The 22,007-nt window shown below is 44.0% G+C and overlaps 1 protein-coding gene across 1 annotated transcript in view; it reads left to right on the plus strand.

The window, feature by feature from the left end:
- The window catches only part of PIEZO2 (piezo type mechanosensitive ion channel component 2), a 1,150,823-nt gene that overhangs the window by 1,030,449 nt on the left and 98,367 nt on the right, over window positions 1–22,007 (plus strand). The window contains exons 39-42 of the mRNA XM_086964934.1: window positions 9,788–10,168; window positions 11,064–11,322; window positions 12,401–12,583; window positions 19,951–20,203. Of these exons, the coding sequence (XP_086821060.1) occupies window positions 9,788–10,168; window positions 11,064–11,322; window positions 12,401–12,583; window positions 19,951–20,203 (1,076 nt within the window). The remainder of the gene's footprint in view (window positions 1–9,787; window positions 10,169–11,063; window positions 11,323–12,400; window positions 12,584–19,950; window positions 20,204–22,007) is intronic.

The raw sequence follows: 22,007 nt of genomic DNA on the forward strand, positions 1-22,007 counted from the left end.
CAAGAAGGGTCTCAAAAGCCCTGTGCCCAGAATGTCAGGGCGCGCTGCCAGGCAGCGCCAGTCAGGGGTGCGCCAACGGCGCAAGCCTAAACGTTGCAGCTGCCCACTACTTGCTGGGCAGCTGAGAACAATCACAAGGGACTAAACGCTGCAGCTGGCACTAAGTGCTGCGCAGCTGTGACAGGCCAAGTTAGGGGTGAAGGGAGTGCGACTCACTCCGGGATTTCACAAAGAACAGGACCCCCTACAAGACATAAAAGCCTAAACAGTGCATTTGACCACTAATTGCTGGGCAGCTGGGAACTTCAAAATGAGGCAGGGGCTCTCAGTAGCCCTTTGAAACAAAACTGAGCCAAACTGAGCCATCTGGCTCTGAAAACACATATGCGCAGTCTGGAGCCACACGCGGATCTGTAAATGAAGATGTCCCCATGGAGCGCCCGGGCTCCTGAAATCATTAGGCCATACTTAAAGAAAAAGAACTGGCCCCGGAGCCCTCTTGGGCTCGAACTGAACAAAATGCCCCTCAATTGGTGGAGTCCCTCTTGGGGGACTCAAACTCGCGAAAATGCCGCCTGAGCCTCTCGTGGGCTCAAAAACAAAGCAATGCCCCTGAGTCTCTTGTGGGCTCTCGACAACAGGGTGCCCTGGAATGCAGGGGTGGCCCGCTGCCACGTGGGGCCGCCCGGGGGGACTCTAGGAACCAACCCCGAGCCCCCTCCTTACCGACTCCTGTCTCCGGCGGCTGCTTCTCTTGTCATCGCGGCTAGGGCAGGCACCGGCCATTGCCTGCCACCCCCGCCCGCTGGAAATCGTCTTTTGGTGCTGGCGGCGGCGCTTTGCGGGGCTCTCTCCACACGAGAGCCCCGCCTCTGCAAGGCACCTACTGCACCTGGTCCTCTCTCCCCGGGGACCAGGACTTGTATCAGAGCCCGCAAGGCTCCGGACGTGCTTGCAAGCACTGGCATCGCCCACCACCTCTACTTCCGGGTCGCGCTTAGGCAGCGGCCCGGCAACGTTGCACCAAACAACTCGGGCGGCGGCGGTGAAATCTTGGGGTCCACAATGAGGGGGGAGCTCCCTCAGTACTGAAAGTAAATAGCGGGGTGGGCACCCGCGGTGCTAATTAATAAAATGTTAAAATGTTAAAATGTTAAAATAAAATAATAATGCACAGACGAGGGCTAGGCACCCTCCGAATATCGGGGCATTACGCAGGGTAGGCTCCTGCGAATTTCAAAGGAAAAGCACCAAAAAAATACAATCGAGCAGTTGAAAATAAAGCGCTCACGAACTGCTAGGGAGCAGGCAGACCTCAAGCCCCCCCAAGAAGGGCTCCCATAGCAAGGGGGCCTCAGCAACCAAAAGTAAAAATGCAGCGCTCCCATCTGGCAAATGGTCCTGAAAAAGGTTTTGAGCACAAAAGTCCAAAAGGGGTCCAAAATAAGTCCTCCAGGACATCCATCAGGTTTCCAGGGGCTGGGCAGGGCCCAGGGAGGCAAGCCTTCCCCTGGGCCCAAGCAGCAGCACGCCCCTGGCAGTATTCAAGTAGCAATACAAGAACATCTTCAGGGTGTCACAGCACCCTTTTTATACAGCACAATCCTTTGTCTAAAGGTGCAGGGTGGGGGCAAAACCAGGCGCAGCTGGTTTGGGAGCACTCTTGATGGGCTCAGCCACCCCTCCCATTCACTAGTCAGGCTAGGGTCATCAGTCGCACCACAGGGGGCGGAGCCAGCATTGTGTGGGGAAAGCCCAGCCCTATTCAGGTCCCAGGTGCACCCCTCCCTCACATCAGCATGCTAATCTCTCCACTCACCACCGGAGCAGACCCATCCAGACTCCTGGAGCCAGGCTCACCATCCAGCTCCAGCCAATCACGTGCCAGCACACTCACTGCACAAACATGCCAACTTCCAGAAGTGGCACTTCTACACTAGACACAATCATGCTGCATACATCATTGCGCAGCATTCAATCTCACGAGTTCGCACATAGCAAACTCGACCCTGCACTCCCCCCACAACAGGAACTACCATGGTCACACATATTCCCCATGCATTCCTAGGGGAGGGCAGGTCACTCTCACCAAACACACAGAGAGCGCACGCACTTTACACTGGACCACAGTGGGAAAGTGCGCAGAGGCCGAAAATCACCAACACCAGGTTACAGAAAATAGGCTAGAAAAAAGCTAAAAGTTTCGGGGTGAACCTGCCAAAAAGGGCCGGGTCCACCAGGTACGAAGTTGGGCCCAGTCGAAGTCCAGAGTGTCCAGACGGTAAAAAATTAGTAGAATCTTGTCCACGTAAGATCTAAAGAGCGACAGTCAAGTAAGTCCTTTTGTACCCACAGGAGAGGGTTGGACAGATCCTGGGGACCCTCCTAGGGGAGGGGAAGGACCGAGGGGAGGTTACTCCCATTTCCTTTGTCCATTTTCGCACCATAGCAGGAGACAATGGCTCCCAGAACTGGTTTAAGCTGGACTATGCACAGAGACACCAAATGTGCCCCAGGTGCAGAATTTCAGGCACTCTCAGAGTGCACCCATTCATCCCGAATACACTAAATCCTATCTGGGAGGTGGTCACATCTCCCTGTGACAGGATGCCTATTGTGCTGCCTTCATCTGCTCGAGCTTGGCTCAGCAGCAGGAGGACAGGAATGTCTCTCTGGTCGGCAGTGTCCATTTTGTGCTGTCCGGGACCAGTGACTTCACTAAGCTCACTTCAGAAGGGTGGAATCATACCTCTCACAACATTTGTGTGGAGGTATGATTCCAAGGTGTTTGATACCAAAGACGATATGGTTGTATGCAGCCGTTTTCGAGATAGAATTTACTGCGAGGTTATAATTCACCACTACCTATATGTCTGGCGGAGTCACAGATTACCTGGGAGAATGGTCTCCGAAGGCTGCAGAGGGGTTCTGCTCATGCAGTGGCTCCCTCTCATGTAAAACCCAGCACCCTGCCTTCAGGATTGTTAAGGCCTGCTATAGGGGTGACTTATACGTTTTAAGTGTAGTGAACTATAGATATGGGGAACCTATATCATAATTAAGTGGTGCAAGCACTAGCTTACACAGGGTGCAAGAGCGGACCTGTAGTTCCATTTTGTATGGCCTCTCATGGGTGGCGTAATAAATACTTCAGCCCACGGGAGGCCTCTGGGGTACATAAGCCCTGGGTACATGGGTACCATATATTAGGGACTTATAAGGGTACCCCAGTATCCAATCTGAAGTGTATCAAAGCACATGTATAACAGTTTTAGAAAAAAAGCTGATAGACTGGGGTCCTGATTAGCAGGATCACAATCAGAGTAGTCAAAAACCAGCAAAACACCAGGCAAAAAGTGGGGGTAACCATGCAGTCAGATCCTACCTTCCTACAGAATGCATAACCCTTACCCTGCAGGGTAACGGAGCTTCATTTCCAGAGATGTGGCGCCCTTTCCTTACATTACTCAGTACAGAGATGAGGTAGCTTACCTGCCCCAAGAACTTGCACCTGCTGCGACTCCTAGAGACCCCACAAGAGCCTACTCCATCTATATCGAATGACATTGGGGCCGATGGGCAGTAATAAGGCTGGGATAATGCAACACCAGGGTGTTCCTTGAGAATGCGGGGGGACTGCAGGCCAGAAGCACATTGGAAGATCCTTGAGAAGGAAAATGGTGGATGGAGGGGGTGGGGGGATTGGGTTTGTTCTCCTGCCTGTTTTCTATTCCTTTTTCTATTTCTGAAATATGTGATGTTATATTTTCTTGTTTCCTGCCATGCCCTGTGCAACATTAATACAACAGATTTAAAACTAAACTGGAGGGAGGCAGCTCAGGCAAGGGTAGGACTCGCTGATGGCAGAGTCCAGCAGCACCAGCAGAGTTGCAGGAAGTCTTTTGTGTCCTTGAGACTTCTTAACAGGAGGCAAGCACACACCAGCCCTTGGATAAACTTCACAAGCAGGATACACAGAAAAGTCCAGTCTTTTGTCCTCTCCTTGGCAGAAGTAGAAACTGCATGCCTACCCAGCAAAGTACACACAGCACAGGGACAGAACTCCTCCTTACAGATCTCCAGGTCTTCTAATTGGAAGAGGTTCCTCTTCATTCCAGATCTGCTTCTCTGGGGTTTAAGGCCTAATATATATATACCCCATTTTCTCTTTGTTCTCTTTGTGTCAAACGTCTCTGAGTCCAGACCAAACTAGTTCTGGCCTCTCTCGCCCAGCTTCACTACAGGAGGTGGAGTCAGCATTGTGCACAGGAGACACAGCCTATTCAGGTGCTTGTGAAACTCCTCCCACCACTCTAAATGCGGACCAGGTCTATTCAGCCCCGCTATGGGTCACCCAGGAAAGGCAGGTCACACCACAACCCCACTTGCGACTGTCTACAGTAAATACACATCCCGGCTCCAAAACCAGACAGTTAATACACAAACCAACAGAGGCACTCAGAATGGTTAAACAAGAAAAGTGGCATTTTCAAGCTCACAACTTAAAAACCATCTTTACCAAAAGATGTGTTATTAAATTCTGAGTTCCGAGAGCCTATACTCCAGTTTGCTATCTTTCCCAGTGGAAAGTTACACTAGTAAGACGTTACAAAGCAACTCCCATGTTAGCCCACAGGACAGATAGCCTTTCAATAGTGAAAAATGAATTTGGCAGTATGTCACTGTCAGGACATGTAAAACACACCGGTACATGTCCTACCTTTCACATACACTACACCTTGCCATGGAGGTACCTTGGGCCTACCGTTGGTGTGACTTGCATGTAAAAAAAGGAAAGACTGGGGCTTGGCAAGTGGGTGCACTTTCCCAGTCAACATGGCTGTTACCTACTACATGTGAAGACACTGCAGTGGCAGCTATGAGAAACATTTATAAGGCTACTCCTGTGGGTGGCACAATCAGTGCTGCCAGCCCACTAGTAGCATTTGATTTACAGACCCTGGCACACTCAGTGCACTTTACTAGGGACTTACCAGTAAATCAAATATGCCAATCATAAATAACCAATTATAATCATAATTTACACTGAGAGCATATGCACTTCAGCACTGATTAGCAGCGGTAAAGTACCCAGAGAAAAACTAACAAACACAGGTCAAGAAAAATAGAAGAAAGAAGCAAAATGTTTGGGGACAACCCTGCCAAAAAGGCCAATTCCAAAAACAATTTTCCTTAAAAAATACTAAAAATGATTTAAACATAAAATTGGCATAACGTTTGCAGTGGCTATTGCCCATATACACAGGAAACACTTTTCTTATATTAATTTTAAACAAAAAAAGTATTCCCATGGTCCAGACCACCCTTACGATCTGAATGTAGTGTTATTCTGTTGAATGATGTGCATATTTACAGAGAATCACATGAAGGATGATCCAAAAACACAGCCTTCAGAGAAGGTCAAAAACGTAATATACTCTATGCAGATGAAATTGATCTTTACAAATATATAGTCAATGTACTTTGCGATTTAAGCAAAAAACGTCATAAACTAATCATGATGGTTATGACAGGTACTGAGGTACATCACCAGCCGAACGCACCGGTTTATCACTCTGCCACAGTTTGGAGTATTCCTGCTCCAGCTGTAGCTAGCAAAGCTCTAGATATGGGGACTGTACATCAGAAAGGTAGAGCACACTGAGAACAATATTAACAGTTTACTCTCTGGAAAGGGGTTGTTAGAGGCAGTGTCTGATGCACTTCTGCCTGATGTCCTCATATCTGGTGATACAAGAACTAATTTTAAGAGATGTCTTTCAGTTATTACCTGGCCTTTTATTGAGATTCCCTGGAACAGGCAGGCCATATAGTAGAACAGAGTGCATGCTGGTGTGAAAACACTCCTTGAGGGGCTAACAAAGAAACAGGATTGAGGTTGACCTCCAGGAAGAACATTTGTCACCTATGTCCTAGGTAACTTCAACACCTTTCTCCTCTAGTCCTTCTACTTTTTCTGGAGTTCCCCATGGCATATCCATTAACCACTATGCATTCAAATGGTCTGTCAACTCCTCCCTGTGGCTGCCTTTTCCACTTCCCTCAGACGTTTATGGTGGCAGACGATCTACTTCCCTCTTCTTCTTGAGCGGGGAAACAGTATGTGTTGTGTGGTGTCCTGTCAACAAGTCAATCTAAGGGGAGAAGGGCAGGGTCTAGGGTGTGGGGTGTACATATGGGATTGCAGTGTTAATGTGTGTCAGAAGTTTAACATTTAGGTCACAATTCCTTGTATTCCTTGTAGTCAGAGCTCTCCACCCTGCGGTGGAGTTCTCTGCCAGGAGGCAGTTATCTCTGCCACAGGCGGAGAAAACGTGCACAGTAGTTGTAGGGTAGAAATATGACCGATAAATTACTAAAATTAGCGTTATAATTTTAGTTGTTGGAGACTACATCACCTCATATTAGAGGGGGGGTCGTAAAGCCTACTACAAGGCATTGCAACAATTCCCCATATTCTCCTGCATTCTTAACCCATGTTCATAACTCAAACACTCATACCACTCTTTCCTCAGATAACTGATTCTATCACTCTCACACTTCCCTACCCTGCCACTGTTATTTTTTTTCTACACTGCCACATTTCTTATCACCTTGTTTTTCATGTTTAATTCTTTCAGCACCAATTTCCTGATCATCTTCATATTCAGAAACAGCATTTCTGATTCTTTACCCTAATCCTCATCAGGATTACTAATTTTATGTGTGATCCTCTCATTACCTTGCTCCTTTATTTGGTTGGAATACCTTTAGTTGTATAGGTGCATTACCATATACTAATTTATGCATTATTGTAAGAATTTGATTTCAATTCTAGCCTCAACAAGCAGCCAACGCACCGAAGTAATATCATCTCTTCGTGGAATATTGAGTACTATCCTGGCATTGGGTTTTGAACTAATATCAATTTATTTATGTTTTCCTTAGAGATGCCACGTAGAGATGCATTGCTAATTTGTTTTCCATAACAGATCTCTCTTCTAATTCTCACATGTGCTACTGATAGTACTAATATTACTAATAGTGGCTGGTTCTTCTTAAAAGTTAAAAGTTCAATCTGATAATTTGCTACAGTGTTTGCCATTATTTCGTTGAATTACACCTTCTGGGTTTTCCATCTCAATTTACCTCCTATTACTCTCGCATTTTCTCTATATCAACAACTTCCTGTACAAAAACAATCCTTTGATGTTTTTTCCTCTTTTTACGTATGATGCAGAATAGAGCACATATAGAAAGAGGAAAAAATGTGGCGCAATAAAGATATTTCTCATTGTTTTGCCTGGGAAGGCGTAGCATTTTGATGCATGTCCAGGTCTACCACTCATGGTATATCTGCGAATGCGCCGAAATCCATGGGTGGATGCACGGGAACACCCGCTTTCTTCCAATGGAACTCCTGCGTGGGGCAGAGTAAATTAAGGCAGTGATTTGCTCTATCTTGCGTTGTTCCAGATTTACCAAGCACCACAGGGCCGTGCAAGGTAGCCTTGTGTGGCTTGGTAAATCGTATCTAGATTTAGCATCGCCCTTGCTTTATCTTGCGAGGCGCAAGGGCAGCGCAAATCTTTAATGAAGACAGGCCTGAAATAACCATCTCTTAATCTCTAGAAGGATCCTATAGAAAGACCTTTAAAACTCAGTCGGGGTGTTGTTAGAGCCTTTATGAAGTATGATATTCAGTTGCAATAAAAGATCATATATCGACTCAGTGTATATTTTAATTAAGGCTCCCTGTTTTCCGTTTTTACTGATTTTTACAGATAAATACAGATAGAAAACAATGTGTTTTCTGTCTGCATTTATTTTTTAAAGTGGATAAATACCGAGAATTGTGCTGGTCTTGAGTGACTCCCTGTGCCCTTCCATAAATTATAGCCCAACAGCTGAGCAGATGGGCAATATGCAAAATTTAAAAAACGGGATCAAATTTCTTTAAATAACAGCATGTGTCAATATACATTTGTGGTATAATGCTAGTATTTACCAGTGGATGTACTGTTATGTAATTTTGGCAGCTTATATAGCTAACATAGCTTGACATACATCAAAGTATGAGTGCGCGTCTGTCAGTTAAATAAATATGGATAGGTACAATTTGACAACTTCATATATACACAAAATAAATATGGATAAATGCAGAGAAAACCAGGAGCCCTAATTTTAATTGATTAATGGGAAAGACTTGATCCATGTTGAACACTAAACTGAACTTCTTTTCAGGCAGAAGTAGCCTTTCCTATACTTGCCTGAACCCTGTAGTCATTAAGAAAGGAATGTGAACCATTAATTAGTACAGTCTGACGTTCTGACCATTTCTTGTTCTAAACTCTGCAACATAATGGTGTGGTCAAGAGTGTCAAATACACTGGAGAGTTAGAAAAGCATTGGGCGCACGGGATCAGCTTATTCAATAACTTCAAAAAAGATAACTTTACATCCAGTGGAACAGTCTTTGGAGCTGGATAGGACCTACATCTGAATTGTCAATTCCCCATTATTCAATGACTTTCCAGTAATTGAACACTTGCCACCTTCTCAACTACATTTAGGACAATTAAATAGTTGGGAATATAAAGATTAAGGCCCTTATTACAAGTTTCGGCAGTCCTATAGCAGGCATCATGCCACCGCTTCGCTTCAGGAACGCCAAAACTCACAGCCGCCCGTCCGCCAGATTACAAGTAATTTGGCTGACTCTCAGTGTGGTGTTACAGCAGCGATGTGAGCCTTAAACAGCACCGCCGTGGGACCGCTAGTGCACGTTCCTGTATGGGCAGGAATTCACCATGTTGTGCATACACCCCCATGCACAAAGGCACGAGAGGGCCTTGCAGGCCGCCATGAAAAGCACTGCAGTGAGGCACCTCAAAATATTCTCGGCAGTGCTGCTGTCACACTGCCAGCATATTTTGGCCTTGAACTGCTGCCAGACTGCCTCAAGATCCTTGATCTACGGTGGCAGCAGTGGTTCAGTAGGGCTAAGACTGCACACCTATAATACCCCAGGCGGGAAACATCCTTTACAACGCAACTTTTACCACGCAATGCTTTTACATTGCAACTTTTACAATGCAAACCATTACAACGCATTGCGCTGGGGGGCGCTCTAGGATAGGGAATAGATTTAATTTACTATCCAACACCTTCCCTACTATCCACGGGGACTGGAGTTGGAATAGTAAATTAAACTATTCACTATCCAGCACCCCTCAACACTATGCGTTGTAAAGGCATGCGTTGTAAAAGTTGCGATGTAAAAGCATGCAATGTAAAAGCATGCGTTGTGATATCATACATCCACTGCAGGCGGTCCCGCATTGTGGCGGTTGGCAGACCACCACCATGACTAAGGCATCCCATGGGCCGCCGTATTCGTAATAAGGCCCTAAAAACATAATTAAAAAGAGCAGCTCAAAAATGTAATTTATGTTGAAATATTTTTGGTTGGTTGCCATTGTGCTCTACTGCATGTTTTATTAGTTTTTTCCCTTGCAGTCGTTTTAATAATTCATTTATAGGAAGGCGGCCTGTCCAAAACAAATGGTTAGCATCACATACACTCATTAGTTCAAGCTTATGGCACTTTTTTCTTTCTTAAAATTCCCATTATTTGCATTATTTTTATTTTTAAAGAACACAAAAAGTTAAATAAAGAAATACAGCTAGGAGCACGAATTCTTATTCTGTTCTACATTTCAGTATGTACAATGTTTACTGTTTTTCTGAGCAATGCTTCTCTGCATCTACTCTCCCTCCACCACAGCGAGCCAACCCAGTGCACCATGATCTATTCCCGCCAGGGGACTACTGAAACCATCGAGGAGGCTGATGACGAGCATGAAGAAGAGAGGAGGGTATCCGAGTCCGGGCTGGAGGTCGAGGGGGAAAATTACCTGGACACAGAGGGAGCCACTTATTCGCCTGACGCAGACATACCTCTGTTCCCAGTCATCGAAGGTGATGTACCGCCATCCTACAGCAAGGCAGTCAGCTTTGAGCAGCTGTCCTTTAGCTCCCAGGAGGACTCTGCGGACAACAATATGATGGTACTCAGCCCGGATGACAGCCGCACGGATAAGCTGCATGATTCCATCCTGCCACCCTTGACACACGAACTCACAGCCAGTGAACTACTGCTGAACAAGTAAGAACAGAGGGTTTAAGTCTTTTTAAACTTTTATTAGTCATAGATTTCCAACACAGGGAGGTCACCTTCCATCAAAGAAGCTCAAAACGTGCATACTCAGCCAAATCTTTCTGCTGCAAGGTCATTTATTCCATGATTATAGATTTTCATAGGGTAGTATTTACAGCAAGTACAGCAGGAATATCTAGAGACGGGATCAGTTTATGAAATACAGGGAGCAATAAGAGGGCTAAAAGTTCTTGCTGTACAGCATGTGTTAGCTTAAAAGTGAACGCTTTCAGGATGCCCCATAGGGATTTGCAAAATGTCTGTCATAATTACAGGCTGTGGGTTAGTCAGAGCAATAAGTAATCCTGCAGATGGCAGCTCAATAACTTCAAAAACATGAACCCCTCCTCCTCCCTCTCGTTTCCCCAAGCCACTTTCATAACTTAGGCCCTCGAGGATCAAGAGCACACATCTACATAGATTGCAGAAAAATGTATATGTTAAAACAAGGCTAACTTAAATCTGTCTCATCCTTTTCGACGCCTAGCTTGGTTCACCAAAAATTGCCATCTTCTGTATACATCACTGCTTTGATCATCTTTTTCTTAAATTGAGCAAACAAAAAAGACAGATGAAGAGACTACCCACAGATGTTGTTTGCCCGTTTTATTCTCCATTCATGAGTCCCATAGTTCAGTTGATCTTCAGACAAAGTTTTTAACTATTATAACCACAGTACAATCAGATGTATGATAGAGCAATGCCACTAAGAAGCCCCAGGTGCTTTTCAAAATGTCAAGCTATCACTCTTGTCAGAATTGACAAATAAAAGGGGAATGGCCAAACTGAAGGGTGTGAAAATGAATGCATTCATATATCATTGACTTACCTTTATCTTTTGTAGGATGTTTCAGGACGAGGAGTTGGAAACTTCTGAAAAATTCTACAAAACCCAACCACGACCGTTGCTTCTCATCTACTCGTTGTACAACACACTAGTGGCCCGGTCAGAAATGGTGTGTTATTTTGTGATTATCCTGAATCACATGATCTCCGCCTCCATGATCACTCTTGTGCTTCCAATCCTCATATTCCTGTGGGCCATGCTCTCGGTGCCGAGGCCTAGTAAGCGGTTCTGGATGACGGCCATCGTCTACACAGAGGTACATCTGAGCTGCTTGTATCCTATGCCTCATCATTGACTCAACAGATTAATATAACTGATCACAATATGTTTGGTAATTGAAAAAGTCTGTTAGGAAGAGGGATAGAGATGGGATAGAAGAGGAGCAGAGAAATGGAGAATGTACTGCACCTAATAATGTCTGATACTCCTAAATTCTAAATCTATTGGTATGATTTATTCCATCTTGTTTGAGTATTTTCCCTTAACTGGGAGATACTATAAGGATTTCAGTGCTTACCGCACCAAAAACCGCATGCCAGGTAAATGCTAGACTTTTTCCCCTGGTAAATTCTGGAAGGTGTGACCTGCAAAAATAATTGGGTGACACGGAGTACTGGATGCGATAATGTCTGCACAACTCACAATTCCATGTGCTGAACAAACAGGGGTTTGCATAGGTGTTGGGATTTTCTTACAAATCTTAATCCAACCCTTTGAGGTTTAGTATAGGATACAGAGAGAAGGAGCATACTAGAACGAGGTAGAGAGAGAGAGAGAGAGAGAGAGAGAGAGAGAGAGAGAGAGAGAGAGAGAGAGAGAGAGAAAGAGAGAGAAAGAGAGAGAGACAGACACAGAGAGAGAGAGAGAGAGAGAGAGAGAGAGAGAGAGAGGTGATTAGCTAGGCATGCAACTAGTCTAATCGTTCTGAGGGCTCCTAATTTTTAAATCTTTATACAAACTGCTTACCACACCAAAAATCGCATAGCCCAGAAATTAAGAAACTTTCCTTCTCTTACACTTTGTCAGTTTTGACCTACCAACATTTCTCAGGTAATCCAGACTTTCCCGCACCTGCCAACTACCGGGTGCTGTATAGTCTGAACAACTGAGTATTGCAAGGGCTGGACACACTGGGGTTTGCACAGTGGTCAGGATTTTCTGACCAGTAATAATCAGGCCCTTTGAGACTTAGAGCGAGAGAGTGAGTGAGTTAGAGCAAGAATTGGGGAGGCACATAGCACTTCTAATCTTTTTTAAGGACTGAGAATATTCATTCTTACTATTACCCTGTTTCACAGTGCTCAATCTTACCCTTATATGTTTCTTATACCCAGGTAACAATCGTCATCAAATATTTTTTCCAATTTGGATTCTTCCCATGGAACAAGAATATAGATTTCACAAAGGATAAACCTTATCATCCTCCAAATATAATTGGTGTTGAAAAGAAGGAAGGCTATGTGCACTATGACCTTGTCCAACTGCTTGCTTTGTTCTTCCACAGATCTATTTTAAAGGTACAGTATGAAGATATCATTTTGAAATCAATGCACAAAACCATTTCCGGGTGCAAAGAAAGCTTAGTTTCTGAAACAATAAACATATTCACATGTGTATTTGGTGCTGAATTCACAAAAGAATGTAGCAGGATGAAGTGTGTGTTTCCCGCATGTGTGTCCTGGTGAAACGAGTGGGTACATTACAACATGTGTTTAATAGCCAGTGATTTAGCAGGGGGGGGGAGTGGGCCACACACACCCATACACACCCACTCACACCCACACACACACACATACACACATCCATTCACAACACTCACTCCCAAATGTTCATACATGCAAGCACCAACACACAAACCATTAAAAAGGAGGGAAGCCTCAAAGGTCCCAGGAGGGTTGGGACGGCTACTTTGTCTTCTTGGCTGACATTTGGTCAGCCAGTGAGGGGAGGTATCAGTCCCTACCTCATCACAGAGTGAGATGGGGTCAGTGGAAGTTGCTGACCCCATCCCACTCTGTGACAAGGTGTCAGGGATAGATACTCGGCCCTGGGCACTTCAGGACTTAATATTTAGGTGCCCAGATCTGAGCTTATCAATGGCGCTCCCTTTCAGCATGAGGAGGAGGGCCTCGAGAAGCATTGCCAGGCTGAGTAAATCAACTCAAGGGTATTCATAAACGTAATACAATTATGAGTAATTTACTCTTACTCTTACATGTTTTAGAAACTTTACTACTTTTGGCTATTCACAACAAAAACGCATGCAAAGTTACTCACAAGTGTAGACTTCAACTTCTCCAGCCCCTAAAACAGGGGGTAAAGCCAAATTTACAAATGCAAGTTTCTACTGGCAAAAAGAAACAATAGTAAGTCTAGGACCACACATGGCCACTATAAAAGAAATGATAGGTATGGACTTAAAATAAAACCCCATAGGAAATAAAGTTAAATTAGATTTCAATATTTATGATTTAATTTGAAAAGATTTCAACAACCTTTTTCAATTTATAAATTATTGCAGCATTAATTTGTATTAAAATATAATGCATCACTTTAAATAATTATTACTACATAATGAAAATTTAGTTTTTTTACTTAACATGGGGATATTTGTATTTAAACTTCAGAAAAATTATTTAATTTAATTTAATATATTTAAGTCAATTAAAGATTTAGTTCAAATTTAAGATAATAGTGTTTTGCCCAACTCACATGTCATGTGTGGTGTTGATAATTTTTTAGGTTTCGACCTGGCGAGGGGCACGAAGTGCCCCTCCCAGTTTGAAAACTTTTGTCTTCAGTATGGATGTCGGCACAGCCTCTGCCTCTCATTGGCTAGCTCCATAAATGGAGGCTAGCCATTGGGAGACAGAGGCTGTCAATCGCGCTTTCTCTTGAAAACGCGATTCGGGGGCGTTTCTGTTGCTTTTTTTAAGCCCCGCCCCTTTGTCCCGGGCCGCGCTGCGATTGGCTGCCGGCCCGGGACACCCCCGTGACGTCATTCCCGGGCCGCGCTGTGATTGGCTGCCGGCCCGGGACACCCCCGTGACGTCAGCCAATCACAGCGCGGCCCGGGACCTGACTTGTTAGGATTTTGTCTTGTAGGAAACCACAGTGGAAAGGACTTGCTAAAAAAAATTCTCTGCACCAGGAAACCCCTTCGCAAGACGAGTTTTAAAGATAACAAAGAAGGAAACTATTTATGAAGGTATTTTGGGGGATAGCTGTACCTGCTTTTCGGGGGAACCCATAGTTTTCAGCGGTTTTCCATTGAAGAATGAAGGTGAGAAGCGGCAGTCCTGGGGTCTCCCGAGGTTCAGCGCGAGCCCAGCAGTCCCTAAGCATGTGGCGTTTCAGCTCGCGCACTGCACAGGAACTGTGTCAACAGAGGTATGCGTGAGGAGAGTCCCCTCGGGCTACAGCAGCCTCCTGCAAGCACCGGCCAGATAGGGAGAAGACAGGGCGGGAGAAGCGGCGAAGAATAAAAGCAAAAGACTGCTAAAAATACAACGTGAGATCACGCTCCTCTCTAAGACAGACCCTCCCCTTGCTTCCCAAGATCACCTGGTGCAGGGGCCCCGCACCTTCATTTTATAAACTGTGTAGCTGCCGCAACGCCTGGTCTGCAGCCGCGTAGCTAGGGGGGGGGGGCGGTCCGCCCCAGGCGGCACCATTTTTGAGGCGGCAGAGGCGGCCTTTATAATTTATTTGGTATTCGAACACAGTGTGTCCCAAATATTTTATTAAGGCGGCCGCGGCCGCTGCCCAGACAGTAAAAGCGTGCAATGCAAAGCCGCGCTCCAGCCTGCAGTGCACTCCTTATGATGTGACCTGCTTCGGTGGGTAACTGTAGACTGCATGCACAGTGCACACAAACGCGGGACTTACTTTTGGCAATTTAATTGAAAGTCCCGCGTTTGCACTGTGCCTGCCTGCTGCAGTTAAAACTTAAAAGCAGGTCAGGTCAGGAGTGTGTGCAGGCTGCAGCGAAGCCTAAGTGGTCCCGCCTTCCGCGTTAGTGACGTCCTCGCCGTCCGGGAAGTGAGGTCGGGGATTATTCCGGAAGCGGAGACTGGAGGAGTGCCGGGGTGCACAGGAACCTGCCTAAAGCTGTGCCACGTTCTGCAGCGCTCATCTCTCTATATAGTAGTATGCATTATGATTTGCACTGAAGGAGACAGAATACTGCATTAAGTAGTGGATGTCAGTCTGGTGCAGAGGAGTAAAAATGGGCTTTATAACTAGATCATGCGGGCAATGCTGAGATTAACCTGGAACAAGATATACATTACTCAGAGGGAGACCGGGATAAGGCAGACGGACTTCTGAGATCCATACCTGAAAAACAAGCAGAGCAGACGAATATGGCAGTTTCTCGTGTGGTTTTTAAACGCTGACAGCTATCAAAGCAAAAATAGGGAGGTTAGGTTATAATGATAAGATGGATGTAGCCACCGAGTTACAATTATGAGCCAGTTGAACTTGGTTTGCCCAAAACGGAAAGATTGTTATGCTCCTCGCCAAAATGGAAAGTGAACTCTGAACGAAAGTGTTTGTGATTGAGGGGGACGTCACTAACTCACATCGGGCGGCCGGAAAGCTTAGCTTGAAGTTTTGAGGAAGGACCGGCGCGGCTCCGCGCTCGCTGGTATGTCTTCTGCGTCATATAATAAAAAAAACTGTTTGCAAGAGTTTCCCTCGGCTCGGCTCACATGGAGGGAAACGCCATAACTCTTCTAAATGGAAAAGTTGATATCTGGTAAGAGAGAGCACTTATGGAGGTGGAGTCCTGACAGCGTGGGCGGGAAGATGTACTCGTCAGCAGGAAGAGAGGCTCCGCTGAAGGGTGAACAGACAGTAAGTGTATGTTTTTAAAAGTGCATACATGCTTTCTGTTTGCTACAGAGTATTCGCTGTTCTTTTAGTTTATTAACTGCAAGTAATTGTTAACTGAACTCGCAGTAGCAGGCGGCGCTCCGGACACCTGGCTGCTCACTTAATTATACTGGTGTGACATTTATGAAAAAATTTGTGACCGTCACTCGAGTCAGACCACTTTTGCACTTAGCCGTATGTGTCTGGATCTGAAGGGGGGAGGTGGGGTGACATCATTTTTAACAAACTAGGGCGACATATGAAAATGGACAAACACAAAACAGATGAAATACTAACATCTAGACTGGTCCTAGATTGAACTCGGGATGAATACATCCATAAAAAAATGCATTAGGCTCATGCTCAATTGCATTGGCGAATATATACATATTAGACGTACTCATCATTTCCTTTTTAAGCAAGGGTTCTGTTTTTAAATGTTTGAATTTGCTCACGTCCCAGACCTCATTCTCACTGAACAGAGGCCCCCAATTTGATTAAAGTACCCATTCGCTTTTCCAGGGCGGTTAAATAATTAGCAGCCTGATGGCATTTATTACATTAAAACATATTCCAACCTTTAAGATAATCGTTTTTGTAACTCAGGAAATGTTTAAAACGTATAGGAAAACATCAGCAGCCAGGAATCTGCAAAGTCTGGGAGCATCAACATCAAAGAAACCTGGTAGTAAGACGACAGACTCATTTCCCCAAGAATTTTACCCACACAGCAAAGGGCTATGGATTCCAGGCGTCCGTGTTTTTTTTTTATTGAAACACTGCTGTTGAGTATCATGTATATTTGGTTACTCTCATCTGCGGCCTGCAGGGTCCCACTGTCTCCTCTTCCTTAGAACCGGCCAGGCCCCTGAACAGCGCCCAGCTGCCTTCCCATTGGTCGCCTCTGATGTGCCTTCCTAGTGCTGTCGAGGCGCTGCTGGCGTGGGGGGGTCGGGGCCCTTCCACTGAACCCCACACACATGGAAGGACTTACCCAGTCTCATTCTCCTCTGTGTGTGGCCTCTTATGTTCCCTTCTCTGCAGTCCCTCACTCCTGTCTTTACACCGAGTGCAGAACTGATGTCTCCTCTCTCTTCTGTTTTGCCACCTTTGGCTTTACTGCTGTCGTCCCTGTCTTTGTACCCTGGTGTAACTGAGCTGTACCCCTTTCCTCTGCAGGGACACCCCTCTCTTCTTCACCCTACTCTCCCAGCCTCCTTGTTCTCTGATGTTTCAGTTCTCTGCTCCTACTTTGAAATCTGTTTATGCCGAGGCCCTTGTGATGGAGAGTTCATCCGTGTATCCTCTGCACCTTGATATGACAGATCTCCCTCCACTCCTTTCTTGGCACCTGTCCCTGCTCTGCACCCTGATATCACCGCACAGCTCCTCTCTTGCCTTACGTACCTCACCCCTTTAAATACCATTCTGCTTCTCTGACACCCACAGACGTGTGAAGAAAGAGTTCATAGAATTTCATAACAAGGAAAATCTCTGCTCCTGCACCTGCCACAAGGAACTAACCACCCAGGCACTGCCCCTGCAGTGCATTCTGTCAGCGCCGGAAACACCAAGAAATACACATAGACTTATAGCTCTCTGATGGATGTCACATGTGGTTTTTCTGAGTCCCCAGATAGATCATGCAGTCTGTGTGTTCTCTTTTGTACTGCCAGTCACCGGTGTAATCAACTGTGTAGCCTTTGACCGTGTCATGTATGTGCATGTAACTTGCATGATCGAGGTAACTATTAGCAGCAATACTACGCGTCTCTCGGACATCTTTCAAGTGCTCCCGCCCCCTCCCCAAGGGGCGGCAATCTGAGGGATAGCCCCGGGCGCCACAAGCTCTAGCTACGCCCCTGCTGGTCTGAACAGCAGAATTCCCTTCATACCTGCTATAAGAAATATTGTGCTGTAACGTTTAGTGGCACTAGCTCGCCTACCAGTGAATGAACGTGACCATGCATGGGGATATTTCACAACTCAATGGTTTTAGTTAATGTTTGATCCCTTGTCAAGAGTGAATAAATCAGCTACCTCTGTTTTTTTTGTGGCCAAATGCTCTTGGCATTCTGGGAATTGTAGTTTTGTGCACAGTGTGACTGGTGTATTTTTGATCCATGTTCAGCTTATTAGTACACAAACAGAACACATGTAATCAGTGCCATTTTGCATGTGGTGCGTTTTGTATCTATGACAGTTACATTTCACCACGTTCTAAACAACTGTAGGCTTTTCAAATTCCATGACACCACTGTTTATTTGGAAGAGGCTCGGTAAGGTAGAGAGTAGCAGAGACTCAGTAAGATAGAGAGTAACAGAGGGTCACTAAGGTCGAGATTAGCAGAGGCTTGCTAAATTAGAGAGTAGCAGAGGCTCAGTAAGGTAGGGAGCAGCAGAGGCTCAGAAAGGTGGAGAGTAGCAGAGGCTTGGTATGGTAGAGAGTAGCAGAGGATCAGTAAGGTAGAGAGTAGCAGAGACTCGCTAATGTAGACAGTAGCCGAATTTCGGTACGGCAGAGAGCAGCAGTGGCTCAGTAAGGAAGAGAGTAGAAGAAGCTCAGTAAGGTAGAGAGGCTAAACAAAACTCTTGCTTCGACTTCCTTTTGGATCTCATTGTGACACTTAATGCTACTCCTCGCAGCTTACCTGAGCTGATCGAAAATATCAGGTTCATGAACTGATATCTAATAATATTGATTTCGTTTTTTTTACTCCTTTAACCTCCGCTAAGTCAGCAATTAATCTTAAATCCATGTCTTTATATGCCCGTCTTGCTATCCTTCCTTAGTAAATTAGCAATTTGCATTACTGGTCCAGCTGGTTGGTTAGTACACCATCTTGTTACACAAACACGTTTAAATTTGGTTTGTAACAGAGGTATGTATGTGTGTTAAGATCCAGCTTGTAGCGGTCTGTTGTCAGGACATATTGTGGACAATACCAAAATTTAGATTGGGCTTTAGGTCCGCTCATTTATTAGCATTCAGTGGCGTTCTTGTCTATTTCATTTGCTTGCTTCTTATCCATCAAACTTTAATGCTGCGAAACCTATTGCATTGTAAATGCTTGTTTTGCTTTGTCCTGGATATTTTATAATAAATTAGTTTGTGTTGCATGGATTTAAAATAGTATATGCTTTTAAAACATATAAGGTATGCATTTTAAAAATTCCTAAGATGTAGAGTTCACTCTGTCTGAGAATTCCATAGGCGGGAATAGTGTTCCCTGTGCAAATGAACACTTTACTTTTCCCATCGGGGAAAACATTTTTAATCAAGGAAAAACCCATTCCCCTACGCCCTACCAAATCTGAAGCTGGTCTATTTGACTTTCCAACCTAGAAATGGATTTCCACCTGCCCTTGACAGCATTACAAATCTGACCACTTCCAGATTGAAAAGGGATATGCCAATAACTGAAGTGTTTCTGGGCATTCAGAAACTGCCAAGGATAACCATGCCTTGAAGATTGCACTTTCCAACCCCTTAATGGAGATTTAGGGTACGAAGAACAACTGTGGTGAACATCTATGAGTATATAAATTATTGGCTTACACCTTCCAGGAATCCTTTCGAGAATTCCTGTCAGGTATTAATGAGGGAAATTTGGTAGTAATGATACATTGACAGATAAATTTCCCTTTGTGAATAGGCCCCTATATGTACACAGCACAGTATTTGACATACAAGGATTATGCGGAAGACCTCAGGAACCCTGGTTGTGCATCTCCAATAGCAAAGTTTTATCACCTTGTTATTAGGACTTTAGAAGAACAGAAACAAAATAGCCAATTGAGTCACATTGTAATGCTTGCTCTTACAGCACATTTTCTGTGATACAACAATTAGCATTTGCAGTTATAACACCTTAAACATCTTTAGTTAACTTAATTGATTAGTGGTATAGTAAAATAATCACATGCATATATTAAAGCTCCATTTCTCTTGATGAGAAAATACCTTGAGTTTTGGGACTGTTTATCTTACCTCTGCTTTTTTTAACAGTGCCATGGATTGTGGGATGAAGACGATGAAAGTGACAATGCCACACGCAATGATGATTCTGACGATGAGCTATCTGAGATGTCCGGGAAGGGTGGTTCTGTTGGTTCTTTAAAGTCAGTAAATTTGGCTGCATCTGTGGAATCTATTCATGTTCACTTCCCGGAGCATCACACTGCAATCAGGAGAAAGAGTTCCAGCACCGGTTCACAACTTTCACATAGGTCCAGCTACTCTTCACACAGATCAAAAAGAGGTGGGTTATCTGGTGCAGAGCATACCATACAAAAATATGTTTATGTCTTTTGATTATTTTTCCTGTTCAACAGATTAATGGGGAATATTCAAAATCTGCACTTTGTAGTACATTTTGTAACACTATAATAATACTTCACAATGCTATTCATAAACTTACATGTGAAGATCGCCATGTTTTCTTCTTCAATCTTTTCAATGTGGATCCCCACAAACCTCATCCCCCAACTCATCTGTTTGCAGAGATCTTTGCACTCGGATGTACACATGTTAATAGTAAATGTATGAGGAGCCTGGGAGAGTGGCTAGAAAATGAGGCATACTTACTAGTAAATGAGAGAGATTTAGGAAGGGGTAAGAAGGGGACTAATGAATGGTAAGGAGAAGCTTAGGGACTGACAGGCAAATACTAACACCCACCCACAAAATTACTATTCATAAACAGTATTTCTAAAGTTGCTACAGCCAAAAAGATCCAACAACAGTTGTAAATGTACTCCAACCCAGCCTTGGAGTAAGTCCAGCGCCCACACATGGCCACTCACACATAGTGTAACACACTCCCTGAGAAAACAATGGAGGCAGGGACTTAATTTTAAAATAATTCCCCATGGGAAATAAACTATGCACACACACACACACACACACACACACATACCCACTCTCACATAGACATATATTGTTGTGTTTTTTTTCACCGTTCATTTCTAAATGCCTCAGTGAAGGAACGGACGGCACAGCAGTTCGTGCTTTCTGCAGTTCATGATTTTATTTTCTTATTTTATTCCGCAGAACATGGCGACACGTTTCAACAAAGTCTTTGATTTAATCATATATAGTGCTAAAGTTTATGGTCAAATTATTTTTAATTAGATTACGTTAATATTAAATAATGAATACAAAATTGACATATTTTCTAAAACATTTATATTAACTCAAATAAAATTAATGAAAACGAATTAGCTAAGTTTTGAATACCATCTAGTAAATAATAGCTAAATATGCAAAAATTATAGCGATTAATAAGAACTATAAATTAAATTAATAAACGTTGATTTTAATGAGTTACTATGCTGTAACATTTTATTTTGTACATTGTATTTTAATATATTTAAGTTAATTTACTTTTTAATTTCACATTAAAATACCATTTTTATGATTATGAACCTTTAATAATTTTATCTATATAATACGGTCGGGTGACCGACGGCTCTGGTATTGAAGATCTCCTTCTTCATGTGAAAAATTATTAGTGGAAATGATGAATAGACAAAAGTGTGAAGTTACAACTGGGTGCAGTAGTAACTTCACACATGGCTAAATCTACCTGTGAAAATATGCCTGTGTGAATACAGACCAAAGTTAGAGCTGTACTAAACACATATATGCACAAACACACACACGCAAACACAGACACGGGCCCTATGATTAGATAAACAAGCCTGCAGGAAGCAAGAAAGAAGTTGGAGGAAAAACTATGAAGCATCAGCAAAAGATCTATTCAAAGTCATACTGGCAGATTACAAGAAAAAGTTAATTGCTGAAAAGAGCCAGTACTTTACGTCACAAATTGAAAAGGCCGGTAACTCCAGTAAGGAACTGTTTAAGATGATAAAAAACCTAATCTCAGTCCCCAAGAATGACACTGCCAACTACAATAATAAAATTTGCAACTCTCTTGCCCACTTATTTAAATCCAAGGTGGACCAAATATATGACCAATTTGACAGTCATAAGCCAAATGCTAATGACACAGAACAAGTAGCTATAGTCAAAGTGTTCTTTTTAAATTTCTTCTTGGCCTG

This window comes from Lissotriton vulgaris, chromosome 4_1 (genome assembly GCF_964263255.1).
Source record: "Lissotriton vulgaris chromosome 4_1, aLisVul1.2, whole genome shotgun sequence".
In the NCBI taxonomy this organism is placed as follows: domain Eukaryota; kingdom Metazoa; phylum Chordata; class Amphibia; order Caudata; family Salamandridae; genus Lissotriton; species Lissotriton vulgaris.